At 29.3% G+C, this 11,943-nt stretch overlaps 1 protein-coding gene across 6 annotated transcripts; it reads left to right on the plus strand.

The window, feature by feature from the left end:
- The first annotated feature begins 588 nt into the window (after nt 1-588).
- LOC102674159 (transcription elongation regulator 1-like) lies at nt 589-9,965 on the plus strand. 6 transcript variants are annotated; one of them, XR_421076.2, is made up of 19 exons: nt 753-907; nt 1,492-1,750; nt 1,834-1,923; nt 1,996-2,190; nt 2,277-2,520; nt 2,610-2,828; nt 2,919-3,122; nt 3,215-3,485; nt 3,561-3,793; nt 3,886-4,046; nt 4,128-4,336; nt 4,407-4,557; nt 7,658-8,101; nt 8,175-8,384; nt 8,471-8,737; nt 8,837-8,914; nt 9,021-9,244; nt 9,319-9,512; nt 9,618-9,965. XR_421076.2 is itself a non-coding variant. In XM_006611107.2 (18 exons), exons 1-18 carry the CDS (start codon nt 753-755, stop codon nt 9,320-9,322), a joined length of 3,618 nt encoding a protein of 1,205 aa, XP_006611170.1. In that variant the 5' UTR covers nt 589-752; the 3' UTR covers nt 9,323-9,965. The 6 variants fall into 6 exon arrangements, 5 of the variants coding, with proteins under 5 accessions (XP_006611170.1, XP_006611172.1, XP_006611171.1 ...); XM_006611107.2 differs by having other exon boundaries at nt 589-907; nt 9,319-9,965; XM_006611108.2 differs by having other exon boundaries at nt 617-907; nt 1,504-1,750; nt 9,319-9,965.
- The last annotated feature ends 1,978 nt before the right edge of the window (nt 9,966-11,943 follow it).

Consider the following 11,943-nt stretch of genomic DNA (forward strand, 5'->3'; position numbering starts at 1 on the left):
ATATTGAAAATTCTTTTTATAAGATAATTATTTGAGCGTAGAAAAAAAGAAATTAAATAAAAAACATTTTATCTAGAAATTTATTAATAAAATATGAATTTTTGCTGATAGATGGTCAATTGTTTTTACATTGTATGGGTGTCATATTTAAATTGAGGAAACATATTTAACTATATTTCTCACAGATCATAATAAAAGATATGAAATTTTAATAGGCTAAAAAAGCTATACAATACATATACGACTATAATTAAATAATTTAAAAATTATTTGTAATTATTAAATTAATTTTTATACATTTTTTATATGTTCACAATAATCGCGGGAAAAATATTTGTATGATCATCTTACTTGAATGGTGTTCTGTTTCTAATTACTTCTACAGCAATTAATTACTTTTACACTTCATATTTTAGCCATGATTATGAACACAAATGATGAATTAATGTATATTATTATAATTTGAACAAAAATTTTATAAAATATTAAATTATATTCACTAGAAATTAACGAATTCTCGATATCAAAGAAAGGACGCCATCGACTAAAACCGCGCACGCCATGATTACTGACTGTTATGTTTCCCATACTGACAAGGAATCTAGGAAAATGCGTTTGTTATGTTGGTAATGATATGTTTACGGCTTACATTGAATAAAATAGTGATTTGTTTGCGGCGTTTTTGTGCAAGTTAAGAAAAGAAATAAATGGGCGTGTAGGAAAGAAATTTGTAATTTCTATATTATTTTAAAATGGAAACAAGTACCGAACAAGCCCCCGCGACTACGGAAGCTGCTCCTAATAATGAACAGGAGCACAATGAAGAGGGCATGGAAGAAACTGAAGATTATAGTTTCGATGGTGAAGATTATAGGCATTTCGTACCACGGGGTCGAGGAGGCTTTAGGTGCGTTATAGTTTCTCTTAACACCGCGTACGTCCCTCAAATTAGTTGTTGTGAAAAATATAAAACAAAAAGTAAGGTTAGGTTGTCCCCCTCGCGATACTTCTGCCTGACCTCTTATGTATGTTTGACAAAAACGATCAAACTTCATATTGCCACGAACTCCTTACATCTTAAATACTATGGAAACGCGACTATTGTTTCTACTTACGCTCCTGTACGATGAAATGATTTGCCCATAATTATTTAATGTTTCATATTGATTTAGTTCATAAACTTTCTGTGATAACAAATTTTTCATTTGTGAACGTAAATTGTTCTTTTTATGTATTCAACATAACATGAAAAAAGGTAATACTACCTTTAAAAATACTAATAATACTTTTACAACAATAATGTAAATGACTTTTATGTCATAAATAATTGATTTGTATGTAAAATTGTTATGTACATGTATAAGTTTTTTTGTATCTTAAGTATAAAATTAATATAAAAAAAGAAGATGCTGAAGATGTCTACACTTGGGTAAATGATTCAGACGTATGGTACGTAAAGTACGTAGTCACGACATATAACAATAATTTAAGGGGTCGTGGCAGAGGTGGGTTTGATTTTCCCATGAGAGGTGGACCTCCAAGATTTAGAGGAAGAGGATTTGGACCTAGAGGACCAATGTTTCGGGGAGCGAATAACGGATTTCCATTTGAGGGACCTCCTAGGCCAAATTGTCCACCGGGTCCAGCAGGACCACGCTTTCGGGGACCTCCGCCATTTGATCCTAGCTGGGGACCAATGGGGCCACCAAATCTGATGGGACCACCAAATCTCATGGGACCTCCAGGAATGGTAATTATCATTTAATTTTATGTTAATTTGTGTGATTTTTCCAGTAAAGTAATTACATATAATTTAACTTTATATGTAATTAGCCACCACCACACATGATGAATGGCCCAATTGGGACAGGTCCGGGACCATACGGACCACCTCCTGGAATGGGACCACCAAATATGAATAACGTAAATTTTGATTTACAGAAACATAAAGAGACATATAAATATCTTGTTATAACACTTGGAACTCTGTTATAGATTCCAGGTCAGCAGCAACCCCCACAACAACAGGCGCAACAACAAGCAAACATTCCAGGATTAGATCTCAATGGAGAGGTATGGGTAGAAACAAAAACTCCAGATGGCAAATCATATTATTATAATATCCGCACAAGAGAAACTACATGGACAAAACCAGAGGGACCAAATGTCAAAGTTATGGTACAAGACCAGGTATGTTAAATTCTATTCTAAATTTTCTATTATTATATAGAGCATGGAATTAGAGTTTTACTGATAAATATTTATTATTTTTATAGTTAGAACAATTGGTACATGGAGCATCTAAGCAATCAACACCATCTGGAACTCCTACTTCTACAGCTACTACTCCCAATCAAATTAATGAAAATAGGGTGTCACAGAATAACGAACAATCTTCAACAAATAATGCAGATGCTATTAATCAACTCAGTACAGCTCCTCCTGGTACAGGTCCACCTCCCACACTTGGTGAAACACCAGATATGAATACACAACCAACTGATACAACACAAGCAAACGGTGCAATATAATCAATTTTAATTTGATAACACATAAAAATTAAAATATATAATAATATAATAAAAATACCAACATTATACTTTTCATAGGAACAGCACCTACAACTGTAACTAATACTCCAAATATGAATACTCCAGCAGTAAATACAAATATGATGCAACCTCCTCCTAACATGATACCTATGCAACATAGAATGCCAAATCAATTTGGTGGTCCAATTGCAACACAATTTGGAGCAGCACCTTTTGGTATGCCACCACCAGGATTTCAACCTTTTGGAGGCTATGGTCCACCTCAAGCAAATTGGGGTAATATAAAGTTTTTGTATATATGTTAAAAATAGTCATGTGTTAATAATATATTTTTAATATATTTTGATATTTTTGATATTTCCTTAGGTATGCCACAAATGCCACATGGAGTAATGGCACCACAAGCTCCAGCAGAAGATCCTGCTATATTAGCTCAACTAGATCAAGAACTAGTAGCATCTGCTATGGTATGGACAGAACATCGTGCACCAGATGGAAGATTATATTATTATAATAGTAAAGCTGGAGAATCTGTTTGGGAAAAACCACAAGCTTTAAAAGATCTTGAAAGTACGTTTTTAAAATATAAATTTAGACATAAGTGTTCAATATGAAAATAATTATCAATATTATTAATTTATTAATAATAAATTTATTACTAGATGCAAAATTAGCGTTACGACAAAAAGCAGAAGAAGCAGCTGCCAATACTACAAATGCTGTTGTTAGTACTTCCACTGTTACTAATAATAATGTAACCACTGAGCCTACGAAACAAGAAAAACCTCAAGAAAGTAATCATGAAACCAAAGATAGCGTAAAGGAAGCAGATGCTAATAAACCGAAAAAAGAAGAAACTACACCCAAGGAAGCTGCCAAACCTCAAGATAAGTCTAGACCAATCTCTAGTACACCAGTACCTGGAACTCCTTGGTATACTTTTAATAATTAATTCGATATTCTGTATGATATAATCTTACAATATTTAAATTTCGTTTATTGGTATAGGTGCGTTGTTTGGACAGGCGATGGACGTGTATTCTTTTATAATCCTTCATCGCGTATTTCTGTTTGGGAAAGACCAGATGATCTCATTGGTCGTCAAGATGTCGATAAAATGGTATCTACCCCACCAGATGCAGTAGTAACTACTAAACCAACACGTCAATCAGATACAAGTGAAAGCAGTGACGATGATCAACCAACACCGGCAAAAAAAATGAAACAAGAAGATACAAAAGGTATTATATTCATAAATATAATATATATTAAAAAATTATATTAAAAAATTTTACGAAATAATAAAATTATATATTATATATCTCGTATTTAGCTGTAACACCAAAAGAAGAAGAAGAAAAAGAAAATAAAAAAACTATTGATATCGGGAAGGAAGCTGCAATAGAGGCGGAAGTACGAGCTGCTAGAGAAAGAGCAATTGTTCCTTTGGAAACAAGAATTAAATCATTTAGGGATATGCTTGCAGAAAAAGATGTAAATAATTATAAATTAATATAAATAATATCAATCATCATAAAATAATATTTATATAATTTAAATAATTTTCATTAAAAGGTATCCGCGTTTAGTACTTGGGAAAAGGAACTTCATAAAATTGTGTTTGATCCTCGGTACTTACTTTTGACATCAAAGGAGAGGAAACAAGTTTTCGAGAAGTACGTCAAGGAGAGAGCAGAAGAAGAAAGGCGGGAAAAGAGGAACAAAATGAAAGAAAGAAAAGAACAATTTCAAAAATTATTAGAAGAAGCTGGACTTCATGGAAAGTACGTAATACTTAAGAAAAAAAAAGATCTTTTTATTTACATATATTCTAAATTAATATTTTTTATTTAGATCTTCATTTAGTGATTTTGCTCAAAAACATGGGCGTGATGAACGGTTTAAGAATGTAGAAAAGATGCGTGAACGAGAGAGCCTATTCAACGAATATCTGCTGGAAGTGCGAAAGAAGGAAAAAGAGGAAAAAACAGCAAAACGAGAGCAGGTATTTTCATTTTATTAACATTATTGATCTCATTGCAATGAAAATATTACTTTTCAGGATTCATACTACAATATTAAAATCATAATTAAAATATTATAAATACTTTAAACAATCATTATTTAATATCATAAGTAAAAAAAAATCCTATAAATGTTATTTCACATTTACACAGTTAAAAAAATATATCAAATTTTTAAAGTATATGAGAATTGAGGTATTTGTTATTTTTTCTAAAATTTTCTAAAATTTTTTTAAAATTATATAAAATGGCAATATATTATAAAAAAAATTTCTTTTCATGGAGATCTTATTGTACCTCAATTCTCCAAATATATCAGAGTATCATAAAAAGTTTTTTTAGAATATATCCATCAAACCTTTTCCTTTTCCATGCTACCTTATTTTCATATATGCATCTTTCATTTTTTTCTGAAAAATCATATAATATCAAGGAAGAAAATATCAAATAAAAATATAGCATATAATATATTCGCGATAAGTTATATAAAACCTGAATAAGTTTTTATTCACCACCAAAGTAAAATTTGTATTATCTTATTATTCAAAAAAGATATAATATGCGATGATACATAAATGAGTAATAACTAGAAGAGAAATATTCTAATCTTAAATTAAACAGGATATAATATTTAATACATTTATATTTTCAGCAATAATTAATTATTCTTTCAGGTTCTATAGGTATGTTACTATTTTGTTCCACTTGTAAGATTATCTAATATGAATTCCTAAATTAACGGCTGAAGAACACATACCAGGAGAAGTTTCTCTAATAATTCTCTACTCCAGTAGATTTTCTCGATAGACAAAAGTTTTGTAGCTGTAAGATGGGAGATGTAGAGAATAAAATCTTAGTATGTGACGGTTCCTTATATACTTATGTGTTCTGAACTCTCCACTTCAGTCAGGAGGCAGGCAGGACAGGTTCCGTATGTGGAGTGGCTTGGTTCTGAAGCTGGTTGGTGGCATGGATGATGTCATCTACCATCCCCACCTACACTGCGTGGCACAGTTGGCACACCCTCGCGCGCCGCATTCTTTACTCCAAAGCAGAGTCATGAGAATGAACGAACTCGGTATTTGTATATTACTCGTAATCCTCGTTACTTCAAAAGATTAACTTTTCCCCAAAAATCAAAACCAATTTCAAAAAAATTAAATTTATTATCAACAAAAGTGGGGTATCAATCCCTAATGGTAGCATCAATTCCAACAACATATTTGCAGATCTTGTTCTGTTTTCTGGAGATAAAGAACCGTTATTTTCCTTGAGAAAAAAAAAAGCTACCAATTCATTTTATAATCAATGTATCAACATAAGAACAAATTAATTCTTTCTTTGCATTATACTTACATCAAATATAAATTTATCGATTTCGTAAGTTTTTATAAAAATATTTTTGATTATGAATTAGAGAAGGGAAAAGTTTAAATGAAATATATATATTTTTTTTAATTATTGTTCTTATGTCAATACATAGCATAAAGTTTAATACATACATAAAAAATTGCTTTTTATATAAGAAATTGATAATTTAGATTTCAATTAATATCAAAATTTTTAATATCTATTTCTTCATATATCATTTATTATGAAAATTATAAATGACTTGCCATGAAATATGGCATAAGTATTTTTGTTTAAAAATTAATATATTTGAAGCAACATGAGATGAGTACATTGAAATGATAGAATGAGTGTGCTTTTATGAAATTTGGTTTGTATTCTTCAGAGAACCTTGACTGCTTTTGTCGTTAAAACAATAGAAGTGGACTTTGAAACTATTGTATTTAGATAAAAGTTAGACAATTGTGGCACAAATTTTTTATATTGCCTTAAAATTTAAATAGGATCAGGATCCGAGTAATAACTATAATAGAAAATTTAAGACCGAAATGTGCCAGCAACTCTGAATTTTATTCAACTTTCATTGTGAAATAGACGCGTAATAAGTTTACGTAAACAAATTCTTAAACTATAGGTCGTTCACAAATTACGTAATGGGAAATTTGGAAATACATTAAATATGATTATCATCGTTTATTTTGAGATAAAAAGTAAAGGAACCAGAAACATAAAATGAATTAACTTGTAAATCATAAAATCTTTTATGCTAATAAAATTTAATCTAAAAAAACTAATAAAATACAAAATTTTAAGATAGTTTATATTAGTAGAAAATTTTAAAGATTAAGTTAATTTAAATATTTTCTGTTTTTAGAAAAATTTTACATTAGTTATGTTTACATTATATATTATCATTATAAAAATTTTCAATGAAAAAAATATAAAAATAGAAATTTATATATTTGGGAAGATATCATAGAATAAATAAGAAAAGTAAAACCTCGTTTCGTAATTTGAACGGCTGAAAATTTAATATTTTCAAAATCTCGCGATGATGTACTAACGATATTTTTCTTTTCAGCAAGGACAGCAGATAAAAATTTATTCATTTTATACACGTCTCATCATTAAATAATAGCATACCTTGTTTCCTTTTTATTTTATATTTTATATTTTATGTAATATTTAATTGACCTTTTATATTTTATATTATGCAAAGTATTTAATGATGATTCGACTAGCAAATAATTATTTTTACAGCTATAATGATTATAATTTTTTTCAGCAAAACTGACCAGCTTATTTCATTAAAAATTCCAACAAGTAGAGCCCTTAACGTTGTGATACCTCCTGATACGAACGAATGACATGAATGACTATTTCTTCTACCCCTAACGAAATGTAGTTTGAAAACCAATAAAAAGGTTTGCAAGTTGACATTGTTTGATCCACATTACAAGTCATAAATTTTTATATAAACGTACATTTATATATTATACATATACATATACATATATATATTATAATATAAAGTGATTGTAATGTGGCTGAACATGTAATCATTGGTTGGAAATTATTAAGCGTGCATGATAAAACTGAAACAAGCATAAAAAAAAAAAAGATTAAAGAAATAAATAAGAGATTCAATTTTAAGAAAATTGTATAAATAGAGTGTAAGCAAGAGATAATTATTTTTCAGCGATGAAAACTCTTATGGTAAATGCGTTTCAGGTGAAAAAGGAATTCATAGCGATGCTACGTGAACACAAAGACATCGACAGGCATTCGCATTGGAGCGATTGTAAGAAAAAATTGGAATCTGATTGGAGATACAGAGTCGTAGAATCGGCAAGCACGAGAGAAGATTGGTTTAGGGATTACATTCGTATGCTAAAGGAGGAGAGGAAAAAGGAGAAGGAGAAAGACAAAGACCATCGGCACAGAGAAAAAGATCATCATAAATCGGAGAAGAAGGATAGAGATCGTAAGGATGTTGATAAGTATAAGGAAAAATCATCAAAGGATCGGGTTGACAAGGACAGTTCAAAGGACAAAAAGCGCAGGAGCGAAGTACCTTCGGAGGAAAATGGTAAAGAAAAGAAGGATGCAATATCGGAGAAAGAAAGTGGAGAAATTGAAGATAACGATGAAAAACCATCGAAAAAAGAAAATGACGTGAGTGTTTCAAACTATTTAAATTGATTAAAAGATATTTTATGCCGATTTTAAATGATGGTTCTTTATCTAGAAGGAGAATGCGGAAGATCAATCTGACTCTGAAGAAGATCGTGAGAAACAGAAACGAGAACGTGAAAGAAGGGCGGAAGCGAGTCTTCGTGAAAGAGAAAGAGAAGTTCAAAGAACTCTTGCTACACATCTTCGCGACAGAGACAAGGAAAGGCAACATCATCGTCATACAGAAGCTGTACAGCATTTCAGTGCTCTTCTTGCTGATTTAGTATGCATTTTGGCACAATTTATACTGAATAATTCGAATTTTAAATAAATTCAATCTTCGTAATAAAAAATGTAATATATTTTTAGGTGAGAAATGGTGATTTGGCTTGGAGAGAAGCTAAACGACAATTAAGGAAGGATCATAGATGGGAATTAGCGGAAAGCTTAGATCGTGAGGAAAAAGAAAGATTATTTAATGAACATATAGAACAGCTTAGTCGCAAAAAACGTGATAAATTCCGAGAACTTCTTGATGAAGTAGGAGCTTCTACTGAATTAACTGCATCGTGGCGAGATATAAAAAAATTACTGAAAGACGATCCTAGATATCTTAAATTTTCATCCAGTGATCGAGTATGTAATTTAATTAAAAATCTAAATGATCTAAAAATCTAAAAATCTAAATGAATATTATATATGTATGTATATTATATTTATATATTGTATTTGCAGAAATGTGAAAAAGAATTTAAAGAGTATATTAAAGATAAACTTGTCGCAGCTAAAGCCGATTTTAGAGAACTTCTACAAGTATGTTAAAAATAAATAAATAAATTATAATTTTTATTTTAATATAATATATAATATTTTTCGATGAGTTATATATCTAATAAATTTATTTAAATATTAATTTTAGGAGACAAAACTTATTACTGATAAGACATATAAAAAAGTACAAGAAAATAGCGGACATTTAGCAGAAATTGAAGAAATTTTGAGGAAGGATAGAAGATTTCTTGTATTGGAAGCAGCAGCTGCTGAACGAACACGTTTATTAATGGGATATTTAGAAGAATTGGCACGTAGGGGTCCACCTCCACCACCTACTGCCTCCGAACCTTCAAGAAGACCAACTACAAAGTAATTATCGTCTCCAATGAAGCAAGAAAGATGTCTATACCTGTTTGAATTTGCGGAATCTATTTTTGTTCTAGCTAACGAGGCCCGCATCAAAGCATGGTATATATATGGTGTCCAAATAACAAATCAGTGATTGAATTTATAGCTGTAGTTGAATTGAAGTACTTTACACACGAGATGATTATCGCCTGTAATTATAGGATTCAATAAAACTAACGCCAATTCCACACAGCTAAAAATGTGTGTCATACTGTAAAGATGCCATAGTGTAAGCATATCATTATTTGTTGGATTACATTACAAATAGATACTAGTTAACGAAAGAATTATTAGTAATATCATAAAGTGCGAATTTTATACATATTTTATCCAGGTTTGTTACATAAGCACCCCATTATGAATCTTTTGTATGAAAATTACATGAGAATTACAACGAGTGTTTGTTCCACACTCTCAACTAGTTTAAAAGCATGCGCAGTGAATTTCTATAAACTGATGTTAAAATATAATAGTCCAAAAAATTTTAATCCTTGTATCTAAAACAAACAAAAAATGTATAACGTACGACAATCATGCACCATAATTTTTTGACGGAGTATAGTTCGAAAATAATTTTCAATTTTCGAATTATTTTTCTCATACAGCTTTATTGGATCATGAAACGTAAGTATCCTATAAAACATTGTCATAAAAAATTTTGATTCTAAAGAATTCGTAAAAATTACGCATACAAAAAATTCTATTGTTTATAGTAACAATTATTTACTATTTATTCATGTGGCATTTTTACGGTACGAAATTCATAAAACGTATATTAGGAAAATATATTTTCTTCAATAAATCATTCATAAAAATTTGTGAAAAACAAATTTTACAAACATCTCCCAACAATTTATTATTTTTGTTTTATTTCTAATGTTTTATAATATTTCATTACAGACTTGCGTAAACAATTAAGTGTAAAGTAGTACAAATAATTGAAGATAAATCATAAAATTATCAAATTAATTTGTAAATTTTATTTTATATTGAAGAATATTGAAATCGTTTATTTTTATCCGAAAAATATTAATTAATTTTAGTACGATTATGTAATATTATAATGTTACAATATACAATGTATATAAAATAAATACAATAAAATTTATGCGCATTGTAACATTATAAAAAAAAGAAAAAAAAAAAAAAAAGAAAACAATTTTGCTTTCTCAATCATATACGACTTATCATTGCATGATTTTGTTTCAAATATTGGAGAACAATAATTATTTATTACATATCATTTAATTGATTGAATATAATAACGACTTATAAATCTCTAATAAACAGTTATATACTTACGTATTCTTTCATTCTTACAAGCTATGTCAGTCATTGAAATATACGCAGTGATTTCAACGCCAGTAGAGGAACAGAGATTTCAACGCTTGCATCTATTAAGAAAGGTACGCTATTATATAGTTTAATTTTTTTTTTTTCATATTTAAATATACGAATTCAAATATAAAATTTAATTCGAAAAAAATATTCATATAATTTTTTTCAATAAATTTTACAAATAGACATTTTTTTCCTGATCAAAATAATTTATATATATTTTAAATTAAAATCTCGCCATTTTTACGAATAATTATAAGATTGAAAGATATAGGTGTGTATTCTTCCGTGAATTCGTATCATTATCACGAAACAAAATACCGTACATGATTGTATATGGTACATCTTTGTCGTTACCGTTACAATCGGGACCATGTTGCACTTCCTGCTAACTCCGTAGGAATACAAATTGGCAACTTGACGCTGTGGCTAGTTTGTAATCGAATCTTCTGTCGTAATTTTACATGAATAGTAGGTGAAAATTCAAATAACAATAAATTTCTATGAAAGTTTAATTTACGTGTATTACTTGAACAGAATCTTACTACAAGCAAAACCATCCTGACTTTTGTATCCTTTTAATCCTTTTACAATTTTTCTTATTTTTAACTATAAAATATACCGCAAATTTTTTGTTAAAAAATATCTATTATTCTGTAATTTATATTTATGAAAAAACTTTTAAAAAAATTTGAACATTTAAATAATTAAATTTTATAATTCAAATCATTCTAATGTTAAAAGCGATAAAATAATAATAAATTTTAATTACAATATCGTTTTATAATAATTTTATTTTATTTAATAATTTTATATATCCATTCTCCGCTTTAAAAGTCTCCATAAAAATACAGTAGAAGAAAAAGATCTTTTTCTTCTTGCGTTAATGCATTCACAAGAGGTCAATAACAGGAACTTAAAAAATAATACAAAAAACAAATCGTACGTGACGTAAAACACGTGAACCCATACTAATCCCCTATATCGGTGAGATAGTAATTTAAAAGTTACTATAAAGTATCATCTAGTTGCGTCATAATAAATACTTTCCCTGGCTGAGACCTTGTTCGTCTTTTTCCTTTCGGGACTATCTGGTTTCTGGCCGGATGTGAATCGGTTCAGGAATTGAGGATATGTCGATTCATAAAGGTCGATAGTAACCGGTAAGGGTTAACGAACGTGCCGCGACAGGATAAAATCAAAAAAAAATAAAAAAATATTTTCGAAGGTCCTACCGAAGGACATACCTATATTACAACATTCTTGAACTGCATTCTTTCGAGTTCAAAAAAAAAAAAAAAAACCATAGGTGGTTCTAAAAT

The sequence above is a fragment of the Apis dorsata genome, unplaced genomic scaffold, assembly GCF_000469605.1.
Source record: "Apis dorsata unplaced genomic scaffold, Apis dorsata 1.3 scaffold_83, whole genome shotgun sequence".
Lineage (NCBI taxonomy): Eukaryota > Metazoa > Arthropoda > Insecta > Hymenoptera > Apidae > Apis > Apis dorsata.

Coding starts and splice junctions, on each gene's coding strand:
- LOC102674159 (XM_006611107.2), top strand. CDS start 753: ATGGAAACAAGTACCGAACAAGCCCCCGCGACTACGGAAGCTGCTCCT. Junction 908..1,491: donor CGGGGTCGAGGAGGCTTTAG/GTGCGTTATAGT, acceptor CAATAATTTAAG/GGGTCGTGGCAGAGGTGGGT. Junction 4,337..4,406: donor GAAGCTGGACTTCATGGAAA/GTACGTAATACT, acceptor TTTTTTATTTAG/ATCTTCATTTAGTGATTTTG.